The 14,629-nt window shown below is 56.0% G+C and overlaps 3 protein-coding genes across 3 annotated transcripts; 1 reads left to right on the top strand and 2 right to left on the bottom strand.

Moving 5' to 3' along the window:
- Positions 1 to 530: 530 nt before the first annotated feature.
- MAM_05749 (acyl-CoA dehydrogenase family member 11) lies at positions 531 to 1,821 on the bottom strand (the record flags this gene model as incomplete). Its single annotated transcript, XM_040824547.1, has 3 exons — positions 531 to 915; positions 1,018 to 1,634; positions 1,723 to 1,821. 3 exons carry the CDS (start codon positions 1,819 to 1,821, stop codon positions 531 to 533), a joined length of 1,101 nt encoding a protein of 366 aa, XP_040677526.1.
- A 1,776-nt stretch (positions 1,822 to 3,597) lies between these two features.
- MAM_05750 (CCAAT-binding complex subunit HAP2) lies at positions 3,598 to 4,359 on the bottom strand (the record flags this gene model as incomplete). The annotated part of the gene is made up of 1 exon (XM_040824548.1): positions 3,598 to 4,359. The coding sequence occupies one exon, from the start codon at positions 4,357 to 4,359 to the stop codon at positions 3,598 to 3,600; it is 762 nt and encodes a 253-aa protein (XP_040677527.1).
- Positions 4,360 to 13,949: 9,590 nt separating this feature from the next.
- On the top strand, positions 13,950 to 14,367 carry MAM_05751 (uncharacterized protein; the record flags this gene model as incomplete). The annotated part of the gene is made up of 2 exons (XM_040824549.1): positions 13,950 to 14,251; positions 14,313 to 14,367. 2 exons carry the CDS (start codon positions 13,950 to 13,952, stop codon positions 14,365 to 14,367), a joined length of 357 nt encoding a protein of 118 aa, XP_040677528.1.
- Positions 14,368 to 14,629: the final 262 nt, after the last annotated feature.

Below are 14,629 nucleotides of genomic sequence, written 5' to 3' on the forward strand. Positions count from 1 at the left end.
GAGCAGTCAGCAGCGTGTCCCGACCCAACGAGCTACCAACGTCAGGTACGGAGTACCTAGGTAGTACCTACTCCGCAGTCGACTACCACCAAGCACAGACACCCCCACATAAGCATAATAATAAATATAAGACAGGGCCCAAGCCGCCCTCAGTCAGGAGCACTCTGTCCCCCCACCAATCACGTCACGCTCTCTTCCACGCCACTCGACTCCCAGGCACAAGTTCGTCCCCGTCAACGGTATCAGCACCACGAGCGTCGTCTGGCACGCAACAAAATGTCACAAAACCACAACATAGCGCCGCGCGACGAGACGCACATCAAGCGGGCAAGGCCAAAAACTCGTCAAGTTTCAAGTCAGACAGCGGGTGCGCATCTATAGAGCTAGACAAACAAGAAAAGAGGCCGTCACATACAACGTGTGTGTGTGTATGTCTCCCTCGGCCCCCCCAGAGCATTGTCGCCGACGAAGCCGGAAAGTTGGCCGTGCTCAGCGACATACACAGTACAGTCGGTGCGACCGAACCGGTTCTACAGTTTCGACTCGGCCTTGCCGCCCGCCTCCTGGGCCAGCTCCCACGCAAATTCAGCCAGCGGCGCCCTCGTAGCAGCATGCTGCTTCGCCTTCTCGCTGCTCGCCTGCCTCCTGGCATACCTGGCCGCGATGCCCTGGCACACGGCGGCCAGCTTGAAGATGTTAAACGCCATGCCCCAGCTCATATCGGGCCGCGGGTTGTACCCCGTCATGGCGGCATACCACTGCAGCAGCTGCGCCTCGGTCGGCAGACCCGGTGTGCGGCCGGGCAAGAAGCCCTTTGCCGACTCCGGCGCCGCCCCCGAGTGGCGAGCCGTGTAGAACTGCATGAGCAGGTTGCAAACGTCGGACAGCGGGTGGCCGACGGTGGACAATTCCCAGCTGTTTCAAAACCCCCCCTCCGCGGGGTCTGTCAGTGCCAAAACTCCAAGTATGACAACGCCTGAAAGAGAGGGTAAGGGGAAAGGGGGGGAAATTACATACTCCAATATGCCAATCACCCTCGGCTCCGTCTTATGAAAGACCAAGTTATCAATCTTGTAATCGCCATGCACCAACGTCGTCCGATCAGCCGGCTGCAGCTGCTCGTTCATGAAGAAGCCAACCAAGTCCTCAAACCAAGGCAGGCGGCCGACCTTCTCGCCGGTTTCCACGTCCTCAATGGCCTCCTGCGCCATGCAAATCGTGCTCCACGTCTGAATCTGGCGGTTGTAAAAGCCGCTCGGCTTCCCGTACCGCCCCAGCCCAATCTTGTGGTAGTCGACGGAGTGGAAGCGCGCCAGCGTCTCCGCCGCGGCCCTCCACATGGCGGTCCTCTCCTGCGGGCTCACGTCGGGCAGCGTAAAGTCCTCAATGATGCGGCCGTCCAGGAACTCCATGATGTAGAAGGGCGTGCCGATGACAGAGTCGTCCTCGCAGAGACAGTAGGTCTTGGGGACGGGGACGTCGGTGTTTTCGAGGGCGTGCATGATGCGGTACTCGCGCTCGACTTGGTGGGCGGTTTTGGAGACGAGCTTGCCGGGGGGCTTCTTGCGCATGACGAACTTGCGCGCGTCGGCAGCGGTGATTTGGTACGTCGGATTGGATTGACCGAAGCCGAACTGTTTTTGAACTTGTCAATCATTTGGGGGGGCACACGGTGTTGGGGTTGGAGGTTTTGCGGGCGGGATAGAACTCTTCGCAACGAACCTGCTTCAGATCAATCGGCAGCTTGACATCGGGGACATTCTCGCTCAGAAACTTGCTAAAGGCAACCTCGTCAATGGGCTGCCGGACGGTTCCCGCCATTGCGAATCGCCACGGTCCCAAGACCAGACCAGACGAGACCAGATGAGACCAGGCGAGACCAGATGAGACCAGGCGAGACCAGATGAGACCAGGCAAGACCAGACGAGACGTGACCCAGGCTAGCTTCTCAAGGTAAATACGCGAGCTCCCACCCGTTGCATCTCCAGGATCCAGGGAAGCGTGTTCGGTCTGCAGGCGGGTGTCTAAAAACCAGGAACAGTGTTTGCGCAGCAGTTGCGGAATGAAAAGCTCGTGCGACGTTGACACATGACGTCGGAGGAAGAGGGGGGAAACTGTAATTGGACTTGATACCTTGGGTGCTTGGTAGCTTAGTCCGGAGCAGAGAGAGCGCTTTGCCGAGGTTCCTTGGCTGGGGTAAAATACCGATGCTCCGACCAGTCGGCAACTCGTCTCCACCAGGCGGCCAAAGTGACCGAGGCCGAGGGGCGTCCGTCGCATCGCGTCGACCTCGATTTCTATTTGCTGCCAGCCGGCAGTTGACACCTCAATTCTAAATGCTAAATGCTGTCGCTTCCCAAATTATACTCGTGGCGCCGCATGCCGCTCATCGGTGCAGCATAAGTAGCAACGTGCAGCGTGCAGCGTGCAGCGTGCAGCAAGCACTCTTCTGCCGCCAGATGATGCTCCGCCTCCTCGATACAGACACAATCCGCTCAGTCGTTTCATTACACGCAGCATGTGTCATCACAAGCCATCCCTGTGATAGGACAGAATACCAAAAGATCAATTCACAGCAAATGATATCACGGTAATATCCGGTGACGGACTTGCCTACATATCTATATCCATCACATCGCCAAAAACAGGGGTCTGCGCCCCTGTTCCTCTTTTCCCCCCCCGGTGTCCTGACACTCTTTCTCCTTCCAGCTCAATTCGGCACGTCTCTTTTTTTTTTTGTTGTTTGGGATACCCGGGTTTGTACCCTTTTTGTAGGGCGCGCTTTTTACCTCTTTTTTTCTTTTTGTCCTTTCCCTCCCCTCCTTGCGAAATCCTCCGATGGCGGTTGCCCACTCAAAGTGGCCGATGCCTGCTAGCCATGTGCCAGCAGATCAGATGCATCAGTCATGCTCCTCAAAGACGCTCAGTGTTTTTTTGCCAATCCAGCGGCAGAAAAACAGATGAAAGACGAAATGCAGAAAGAAAAAACAACTTGGCAGGGTAGATGTAGAGAATAAATGGGTGTCAATATGATGAAGAGGGAGAGAATAGAGAGGGTCAAGGTGTAAAGACAGAAAGGGAGACAATAGAGAATGAGAGACACAGGGAACAAGGGTATCCTTCGTTTTGATTCATCCATGCATTCTGACCATCCAGTAATCCCCTGGGTTCCGCCCACCCCTTCCATGATGAGCATCGGTATGCTGTTGCCAGTCCGTGTGTGTAATCAAAGCAAATCCAGCCTTTCGCCAACCATTGTTCCAAGCCTTGGTGTCCCGCCAACTTTCCAGTTACGCAGAGGTCACAAATAGGATATCCCAAACCAAATATCCTCCCCAGAGGCACTGTTTTCTGCGGCCCTACAAACACCCTGTTCCCACACAAAAAAAAAAAAAAGAGAGAAAACGAAGGGGAGGGGGGGCCGTCCAAAACGGAACGAAGAGGAAAAAAAGAGCTGCTCAAGATACCCCGAATTAGAGTAAAGTAGGAAGCGGACGGCGCAACAGATACTTCTGCCATCATGACATCGTGAAATATACAGGTTGCTAAATGATCGATGATAATCCTCCCGCGTTTGCTCCGACACATCCGACCGTCTCAACTGTCATCTTCCCCTCCGTCTCCCTCTGAACTTTGCGTGTCCGTCTTGGATTTCTTGTTGGGCGATCGGGCCTCAGCTTCAGACTTGCGCTTGCCTCCCACGGAGTCGGTCGGCTTGTCGCCGGCATTGTCGCCACCTTCGGCCTTGCCTCCCTCTTCTCCCTTGGTCTGTCGCTCCATGGCGGCTACCTCTTCAGCCGTCAGGAAGCGGCCGCCGGGGCCACGTGGCCGTCGCATGGCATGGTTATGACGCGATTCGTGGAGGTACGGCTTGCGGCCCTTGGACGTTAGCCGTAGTTGCTCCTCTAACCGTTGACGAGCAACTCTGCGCTTCAGGATTCGGTGAAACTGCTTCGCGTTGACGTAGAGAGGCGACTCTTCAGCACCGCCAGCAGGCATCTCGGGCGATTGAGGATGTGGCATCGCCTGCCCAGGGGGTATTTGCGGCGGCGCAACCGGTCTTCCGGCGGCGTGGTTCATCATGGCTTGGGCATTGGGCATACCCGGACTTGTGACCTGGCTCATCCTTCGAGGCATTTGCGACATGTTATTCATTCTTGGCGATTGGCGGCTGTCCTTCTTGGAGCCGTCGGCCATTCGTGGTGAGGTTTGAGGCATGCTGGGATCCGAATGCATGTAGGGGTAACTTGAGCCAGAGGCGGCGGCTGTGGCGGCCATTGCGGCGGCCTGAATGCCAGGCATGCCATAGGGAACTTGTTGCATGCCTTGCTGAGGCACACCATACTGTGGTTGATACATGTTTTTGGTGTTTTGTAGCGGCAAAACGGGTCAATGGCTTGACCGTTGGACGGGAAGAACGGTCAGTGGCCCACGGGCTGACGGCGCCGGCCAAGGGACGTTCGATTCGTGAGAGTGACGCGAGCGCGCTGTAGGGAGGAGCGAATTAAAGAGAGGGTCCCCAAGCAGCACTTAAGGACGGCACAGCCAAGCAGAGACGGTTGTTGGAGAGCAGACGACGAATAGCTGCGACCAGTCAGTCAGGCCTGTGGCGAGTACAGCTGCTTAAAACGCACAGCCTTGCTTGGGTTTGAATTGGGCACAGTTGCTCCTGGCAGGGGCAGTCGCAAAACCGCCCGCTGTACAGGCACCCAAGGCTCCCTCCCGGTAGAGGGTGTGTGAGCTGGCAAGACGACGCAGTGCCAAAACAAGAAAGATGGCCCAAAAAAAAATCAATTCCAGCGCAACGGTGGCCTCCAAGGGTCGGCCAGAGGCGCCTGCAGATCGATGTCGTAGTCAGGGAAAAGCGGCCTGAAATAAAGCCACAGCTCGACTCTGAAATTGTTGCCCTCAAAGGCGGGAGAGGCGCGGGCTGCTGCAACAAGGTTGAGCCGGGTAGATTGATGGTTGGCGGTACGCTCGACCAGGAGCCGCGAGAGACTCTTTGGAAGAAGACGAAAAGTTCTGTCCAACCAGACCGGTTAGCTACGCCGTAAACAGGCAAAATAAATGAACGGATCGGACAGATGAATGGCTGCAAGTGGGTTTTCCGTCTCGACAACGGGACGGACCTGGGGAAGCGCAGACGGACGCAAGCTTGGGTGGCCACACACACTAGTGATGCGTTGGCAGCCCCCCTCACGCCATGCAATGCCGCGGCGCGGACGGATTGCGGTTGCGCCTGCACTTGCACTTGCACTTGGTTGTGCAAGTGCCAGGCTCCCCATCCCCATCCCCATCCCCAGGCTGCCCAGGCCCACCGAGCCCAACTGCATCATCAACCAGACAGACAGCAACGCAGGCAGTCAAAGTGGTCATCGTCGGACGTCCACGCGTGTGGCAGGCAGCCCGTCAACTGGTCGCGCCGAAGAACCGGAAGCCATGACGAAGACTCGCGCCCTGTCCACGAGGTGCGCACGCCGCCGCCGCTCCTCGGAATTGACTGTGTGAACAATCCAGCCTCGCTGTGTTCAACCCTTTCATCCCAGCGCCGGCACTGGGCATGCGGCGGAGCAAAACATGACAACCGGCGCCCTGCGTTGGCCGACATGGAGCATATTCATTCCACGTCATGGGGAAGGGGAGGGGTCTTTTCTTGGAGGTGGTGTGGACGCAGGGAATAACCCTCTTTTGCCATGTCGAGGCAGAAGGAGACAGAGAGGGTAGGTTACCTTGCACAAGAGCTGCCTCCAAGGTAGCATGGCATGGCAGGAAGAAATACACACACAAGATGATATGTGAGTTGAGCGCTGGCCACCTCGGAGTGCACACAGGCTTGCCTCCAAGGAGCGCTTGCTCATGGGATGCAATCGCCTTCACAGCAGACGCTGGTGAGGCTCGGCTCGGCTCGACGCGTCCGTGACAACGCGGGCAAGAAGCGATGGCAAGGGGCTCATGACGAGTTGACCAGTCGACGCGGCTCCCAGAGCCTCGCATCTGAGAGGTGGTAATACGCGCGCGCACACGCAAGAGGGGACATGTTGTGTGAATGTCGGGCGATGAGAGCGCGGAAACAAGACGAAATGAAATGCGAGGCAGAGAAGGAATGGACAAGATCAAACGAAACGCGCTGCGGCAAATAGGCGCTGTCGATGGACTATCAAGCCGACATGGGCGCAGAGAGGAACAGGCAAGCAAGTAGCATGTATGCAAAAACCAAGAATAACGAAGGCAAGGATTGACGCCAATAAAACAGCGCCAATGGGTTGATGGTGGTTCTGTCCAAATTACAATGAGAAAGCTTCGCAATTGCACATACCTCGTACCTCGTCTCCCGTGACACAAGCCGTGTCCTATTGCAATGGCGCGACGGAGCTCAATGACGGCGTTCCCACGAGACGCGATCAAGCTCTTTGCGCCCTGATTGATAGCGACGCAAAGGAAGACAGTCAAAACGCGCAGCGATGCGCAGTCACCTGATGGCAAAAAGCGGCCAATGACGAGCGCGAGAAGGATGATGGCGACGATGATAGGCCTTTCGCGATCACGAAAGCTGCGATGAGGCCGAATGGGCGACGCACAAAAACCGGGAGCTGATTTGCTGAGGAGAAGGGAGTGGGCGGTTTTTGGGACAGAGCTCGACGACGTCGAGTGGTGGAGAGCTGGAAGAAGAGGAGCCAGCTTCACAATTTCCCACGTCCCAACGTTCCCACGCCTTATTAGTCCCAGAGGCTATTGGAGGAGAGGAAGGGTGCCGCCCGGTTTCCGGTAACAAAGCTGCCGATGTCCGACGGCGGGGGCAAATATTAGACAGCACGCCGCTGTGGTGGAGATGGCCCCGATGCAGACAAACGAGGGAAGCCGAGGAGGAGGGAGGGTTGTTTGAAAAAAAAAATTGAAAGTAAATAAAAACACAAAGGCCTCGGCGACATACGCAAATGGTACGCGATAGACTGGGGCGGGCGGCGGCGCGGCGCACTTCAGCCCAGGACTGGGAGGAGGTAGACGTCGTCGGCGCACAAGCGAAAAAAAAAAAAGGACGATCAATTTGCAGAATGCGCAGGGCTGGGCTCCGCGGAATGCACAGCCGAGTACGTACGGACGGAGTACTCCGTACAGGCCGGATCTGATACTCGGTACGCTGGAGCCGCAGTCTGCTCGTGCCAGCTGGAGCGTTGGGCCAGACACGGAACCTCGAAGAACTTGTCCGTACTCGGGCGTGGTGGTACTGTGGTGGTTGTACTGGCGCCGCAGCTGCCTCAAAATAGCGGCTGGGCTGGGCTGGAGAGGCGCAGATGTGCCGAGCCTGTTGCTGCTATCGCAACGCAACACGCCGCCGGCGATGAAGAGACGCGCGAGGCGGTAAGTCGTCGATGGCTCTCGCACACAGGCGCCTGGTTGGTCCGAGCTGCTTGCGATGACTGGCTAGCTGGCCGCCGACGAACGGGTGAGCTGGCGCAGACTGGCTCAAGCTTCTACTTTTTATTTCCCTTTTGTCTCGCTCAGACTCACTCTGACTGGACGTTGGGACGCGCGCGCAAGAGACGGACGGCAAGCGGACTCGGCGGTGTCTCTGGTGGTCGAATGACAAATGGGCGACTCTGCTCGCGCCGCCGAGGGGGGAAATGTTCTGTGTTCTGTGCTGCCCTTCTGCTCTGTTAGACTGTAGCCCGGCCTTAAGTCGTTCCAACTGCCAAGCCGTTCTGGTGGTGGCCGTTGAGTGGAGGGTGAAGGTCCAAGGAGAGCCGTTGCGGGGAATGATTGGCCGTTGTGTGTGGGAGGAGAGGGCACGAATGGCTGCTGAGAGACGAAGGGAAAATGCGAGGACGTGATTTGATTTGATTATAAGGGCGGGGGCCTTGACCTCTTTTAACACTTGTTACTGGATGATTCAGCGGAAAGATGGGGCCAGCACACGAGCCCCACTTGGCCGGTAGCTGGTTGCGCGACTTGACTGCTGATTTGCTGGCACCGAGATGACGTGACGCACGGACCAGTCTCTCTTCGTGAACATGAACGAGGGAAGGAACTTACTTGGCTTTGCGGTCTCATCAGTCTGCACTCCGTAACTCCTCCGTAGTCACGTTCCCAACGCGGGCTTCTCTGCTCCTTCTTCTCATGCCCTCCTATTCATCTTTTTTTCCGTCCCTTCGACTGAATCCAGAGAGTGTGAGCGCTGCTCGACAGTTCTCATCCTCCATCAGCCATCCCTCCGCACGTACTCTACTCCGTACACTCCGCACAATAGACTGCGTGTCCCGAGAAACCCTGGCGCTTTGGCCCATGATCCATTGGTCCAGACTGTGCTGGAGAGCCCCATGTCACGGCCGCGATACCAGCCAAGTTCGAAGACCCGAAGACCAGGCTGCTCCACATGTCTGCGAGCGGTGGCTAAGATACTTTGATGCCTCGTTGGGCTTGCCCACCCACGCACGCTTCTTGGCTGCCACACCCGCCGCAGTCGAGCGCACTCTGAACGAGCAAGACAAGCATCGAGATGACAGGGTCGTTCAAAAGCAGCACAGTAATAGCACTGTTCCGAGCTCCCCTGTTCTCGCCATGCTCCTCTTTCCGCACAATATCGACCCGCTCCACGAGGACGGGTGGTACGAGACCGTGAGAACTGAGGTGGTGTGAATGAGATTGGGGGTCACCCCCTGTTCAACATCAGCCTTGAACTGCGGGTACGGAGAACATGCCTTGCAACCAGACTTTTTGTAAGTTTTTGGTGTACGGAGTGAGAGAAAGAGAGAGAGAAAAGCCAAGAGCGTGTTTGTTTTGCAATCAAGCAGCAAAAGTGAGCCATGCTGAAGAGTGCTCCGTACTCCGCATAGTCGACAGTCAGTCATGTCTCTGATCCTCTCTGCTCAGGCGCCATCATCGTCGCGTCAGACAACCTCAAGCCCGGCAATCGTGACTCATCAACCACCGCCGCCACCCTCTTCGAATCCGGAATAAGCCCCAAGGACTCCTTATTACGTCCTAAAATGCCGTGGGGTTCTCTCTGTAAGAGAATGGACGACTTCAGATCTCCGAAAGTATCGCGATGCCGAGACAGCTCATTGGACCCCATGGCTTCCAAGTTCCCATGTCGTCTGCCCTCGTCCCCTTCTCCAGCCACCACACGCACGCAGCTCCCGTCTGTCTCAAACCTTTTTGTCTCTCACAGCCACAAGCTTTTTCGCTCCCATGCCGCACTCGGCCCCTGGAAGGCCACTGAAATTGGCTGGATTATGCGGCGTATCTTGAAACGTTGTACTCCGTATTGGCAATGACCTATCAACCAGTGTGCGGGCGGCGCGTGCATGTATGTATGGGAAGGGAAGTACGAAGGTATCGAGGGACACAGTACAACACTGTGCTCGGAGTACTGGGAACTCGCAAGCTTTTTGTCTGTCATCCATCCATCATTGATCCACCCACCACCTCGTCCATGATCCCTTGATCCAGCCCCCATCTTCGGACACGCTGAGGTCGTGTGCTACTGCCCCATCGTCGGCCCGTCTTGTCAGTCGGAATCGACATGTATTCGCAGCCCCGCTTCTCGGGCTCGCGAAGGAGAAAAAAAGAGAGCGCGAGAATCGAGGACGCCATACGGAGTGGTTGCGTGGGAAAAAAAATCGGCGACATTCCTTCTCTCCTGAAATTCGCCCTTCTCCGCAGCCTCCCTCAAGGCGATGGATCAACACGCTGGCTATTTCCCATTGTGGCTGACCTCAATGTGTCGCTGAGCCAGCATCAGGATAATACAACATCAGACCAAGACAGGCACAGACAGGCCGAGTTCCGTCCATTGGTCAGGGAACGGAACCAGGGAATCAGGGAGTCGGGGAATCAACTTACACGCTGGACTTTGATCTACCGAAAACTCCGTCCAAGCCGGTACTCCGTGCCGTTGTCACCATGCTAACAGAGTAAGTACCCTGTACCCTGGCCAAAAGATCCAGGCTTCAAATTAGTCCAGGAGGTTTGCCGTTTCGCCTGTGTGTTGGCAAACTGAGTGCATGAACACAATGTATGCACTGTATAAGCACAGCCGAGACGGGCGGTCATCACAGTGCCGTGGTTGTGACTTGCGAAAGCCGTGGCTCACCCTCATTTCACTCTCACTGCAATGTGATGGGATGGGCCAATGATCCTGATGTTGCAATGCATGGCAACGACAATTGGCCGCCTGTAACTGACTGCGTACCTGTGCAGTTGCTCTCCATATCTCGGCCGCCGTGCGAAACAGCACATGGCCAATGCTCGGTCGAACCTGCTATGGACCATCCCTCCTTCTCTGGATCAACGAAGATTGAGCACGGCTGTTTTTTTGGATTTGTTTTTATTTTTACCTGGCAAGTCTCGCTGACAGATGCGGTTCCCAAGCAACAACACCATGAAAGCCAGGGATGCCATCAATCATGAAAGCCTGTCGCAAAAAGTCGGTGAGGCTGGAAAATACCCGCCCTCGTCCCCCTCGAGTGCGGTGGTGAACTGTGCCGAGCACTTCGGCGTCCATGTCGCAACGCAACACAGTAGTACTGCTATAGTGCAGCGCCGTCGTTTACAAGATACATGCTCCGTATGTATCTTTCTGGTTTCGACAAGAGGGGGCCACGGATAAGCCCTCCTTTCCTTACATGTTTCGGTCTCCTCGATGCGTCCACGACAGAACCGAGCGCAACAGCATCATGCAGAGAGACCAGGATGCGATTTCTCTCGTCTCGTGCTAGTACGTGCATGTCCTTAATGAGACATGATTGTCGCCTGTCCATGGAGTGAGAGGCCGCCGCCAGCCCAGGGCCGCCGCTTATTACTACTACTAGTAACTACGGAGTACTGGCCATGCCTTGGCTCGTGCGTCAAATTCCAAGGCATCAACCGCAAATCCCGTCAGTCAGATGCTCAGCTTGCCCGTATGACTGGTCAGAAAGGCTGTAGGATTCTCGAGACGCTCACTGGCGGAGGCCTGGGACTGGCTTTCGTGTCTTTCCACGGCACCCAGGCGCAGGCAAGCTCAGGATGTGTTGGGGAGTAAGGGGACGAGCGCGAAGCATTACTAACCACGGAGTACAAAGTTACCTCGTGGGTTCCGACGAGTTGACAGAGCAAGGCTCAGCGTCTCAAAGCCTGCTCTTCACCAAGCAAGTACGGGCAGCAGAGGGTCCTATGGCGGTGTGTCCTGGTTGGCGCCGCGCGATTTCGTCATACTATCCAGATTGACAGCTCGACTCGACAAGTCTAGCCACACCCACGTCATCTTCTAGACTCGCGATGAAGGAACCTCTCTCACCGTGTCGAGTGGAAAATACCACTGCTTGCCTGTTGATGTGTCCCTGACTTGCGGTGCAGATTGCAGTACCCAAATTAAGCTTCTCGATCGGGGCCATTGTGCAACAAGTCAATATTGCACGCCCATCGACTTGCAGTGTTCTATTCTTGGGCCACGCGCCGCGTCCATGTTTGGGTAGTCTAGTGCTGGGTGTAAAGATTCCTGGCGCTCAAAAGACGACGGGCTTGTTTGTTGCCTGATTGATGGGCTGGCGGGCATGCACCTAAGTCGCGGCCTCTAGCCCGGGCGAGTCGGTTGAACTTGGGGCTCCGACAAGCATCGATCGATTCCCGACGACTCATTGCGATGACGGACGGGTGTTGCCGACGCGGGCCGTTCGACACGGGCGGCGGTTTGTCTACTCCGATTCGTCGCCAAGTAGAGCTACGATGTCGGCGTTGATACAAGTTAATAAAGTAGTAATGTGGCATTTTGATGGTTTTTTTAACCCGCACAATCACCGGAACACAGCCTCAGAGTTGCTCAGAGTGCTTGCTTCATCATCGACTTTGAAGTTGTACGGGGATAATCAGCTCGAATTGACATCACGGCGGCTGATATGAACTGAGAATCTCAGAAGCACCCCTTAACAAGATGTACCTCAATGCCAGATTGCCACGGCCAGGAGAGCCGACATGCGCTCCTTGTCTGTAAGTTGCAGCGCGCGCCTTTATCATTATTATTTTTTTCCTTCTCGGACTCTGTGCATCTTGGACGGAAAATCGGTCCCAGGAATCACGCGTCAACATCACCAACCAAACGCAAACAGTCTTCTCGATGCGACTACTAGTTCAAACATCAGCATCATTGCATTTCTAGATTACCCTCGGCATGTTTTTATCGATAAGCCCTTCCTGGGGGGTTTTCGGGAGAGGGCCCTCGCGACGTCGACGTTGCCAAGCCTCACAACGTCCCATCATCCATGTCCCCTTGCGGTAAGCCCATTCTCGAAGATGAGTTCGGCGCCGACTGTCAACATTGCCAGTGCAAAGGGAGCACTTTCATGAGGTGGGAAAGCGCTGGACCTGTACCGTGATGGTGTAATAGATTATGGCCCGATGGTCCATCGCCCAATAGGATTCATCAAGCTACCGCTCACAACCGCCTCCAGCGCAAACGGAAACTCGGGAACGAGATTAGACAGACGCAGGTCATGCAGAAGCGTCCCGAGAAACCTGGGATGTTGAAACAAACCCGGAGACGGTGTCGTCAATACGCCGCCGAGAGCAACAGTTGCAGGTGTTCCAGGACGGCCGAAGACGTGAGTAATCGACATTCTGTATCACGCCTGCCACTTTCTTTCAATGTCGTGACCACTCGACAATATGGTTCATGCCTTGTAGAGGAGCCTGGCTAGTCGAGGCCTCTGCTCAGTTTTGCAAATAGTTTTCTCAAGCTAAACCTGGAGTCGGGGCCGTGCAGGTTGTCAACGATGCTACTTTTGGGGGTCTTCATGAATGCTTGCTGCTTAGACGAAACTTGTCGGAAGTGAACTTGTCTGGTGCGAGTAGATGTTCCGGAGTCAGGACAGCGTTGAGTCATTGACGAAACTGTCCATGCTGGCCGGAGGACATGACACAGGCTCGATGTACGCCGTTGGCTTCTTGTCTGTGATTTGTTATGATGCGCGTCCCACTGCTGTGACGGGAACTTGGGGAGCAACCGATATACAATTAGGTCGTCAGGAATGGATATCAACGGTTCGGACCGCTGTTGTGGATCGATTTGCTGTTCCCTAGGAGCAAGGTCGCACCTCCACCACGGCAGAAGCAGCACGAGCCTCGGCAGACATTGTTTTGCTTGCCTGCTCCTTGGGAACATGTTATTTCGTCCCAGTCCTGGCCTACCTGGGTAGGCGCTTCTTCGTGGGACCGGTCGACAAAAGTGCTCCCGGCGCCGCCGACATGTGATGCGGTCAGTTGGTGATGTGCTAGCAGAGAACGACGTTGAAAGGGTATGGACGGCTGAGCCCTGTTTGATGCACGGCACTTGATTCACGGAGAGCGGTCCGAAGAGACTCTACGCGGGGCGTCATTCCACGAGCGAATGGCCATCGGAGCCTGCCATGGTATTATGAGGATCCCTCGGGAATCGTGGCTTGTTGTAAGAGAAAGACAGCAACGAGCAACGAGGGGGGGCCAGGGAGAACCTGGAGATTCGGGGACTGGTTACTGGTGTTTTTTAGCATCATTCGAGCTGCAAATGGGCATGGAGCTGCCTTGACATGCTCGCATGCAAGTGCTTTGATACAGATGAGTCACGCAAATCCTCCACCGTGGATACAAATGATTATTTCTGACACCCTGACGCCCTCCCTCCTGGCGATACGCCATTACTTGCTGAGGCAGGGAAACGCAGGCTTACCACGAGAAATGCAGCTCAACGGCTTGCTTCTCAGTTCCTCCCAACACATCCATGTACGACGTAGCTACCACTGAGAGACAAGGTCTTGCTTCTCTCAGGGTCGACTGATCTCTCGGCCTGGTTTGCACCCACGACTCTCCACGACTTGTCCAGGGCAGAGGTAAACAGTTTCCATGGTTTCTGGGCGGCCTATGGATAACAAGCAGCACATGCACGGGACACTGGCCAAACATGAGCAGAGAAGTCGCCGGTTCCGCACTGCTGCGGTGATATGAACCTGCGCTCGGAAGTTGGACCACGGTCCCGTGAGGACGACATGTACGGCCTCAGCGTTGCCGAGCCGTTGGCGGCGCATACGCACACAAGGGTCCAGTCCAGTCTGCACATGATGCGGCGCAAGACGGGGATCGAAGCATCTTCCACGCAAAGGCAACCTTGCGGCAAAGCGGACATGGTTGCCCAGTACTGCCTTGATGCGAATGCGCCCGTTGACGAGGTCGAGATGAGATGCACTGTCCGTGTTTCACGGGGAGGTGTGAAACGGAACGGCCGAATTCTAGACAGCCGAGGCCGGTCAGCGACTGCGCGTTCGGTAGCTGGGACTGTGACGTCCAGTCCCTGACTTGAGGATCAGGGCATTGAGGGGAGTTCGGGACAAGATAGACGATGCTTCACGAACCGCGCGGTGATTGTGGCCGGCTGGCTGAGTCGGGCCTTGGTCGGATGGTGGGCAACTGTGGGCGACGGCACTAGTCGGGGAGGGCCAGCCTTGACCTTGACCGCCTTGGAGGTTGGCCCAGGATGCGTGCAAAAGCACCCGGGCAAAACAATGGCTGGCCATCAACTCGAGGGCTTGCCGTTGAGGATGCGGCCACGAAGAGGCGCTTGGAGGTCGAGAATTCGCGGCGGGCTGGGAGGCGCGCGGCAACGCCTGGCACTGGCAGGCTGTTG

Source organism: Metarhizium album, assembly GCF_000804445.1.
Source record: "Metarhizium album ARSEF 1941 chromosome Unknown scaffold_15, whole genome shotgun sequence".
NCBI classification, from domain to species: Eukaryota; Fungi; Ascomycota; class Sordariomycetes; order Hypocreales; family Clavicipitaceae; genus Metarhizium; species Metarhizium album.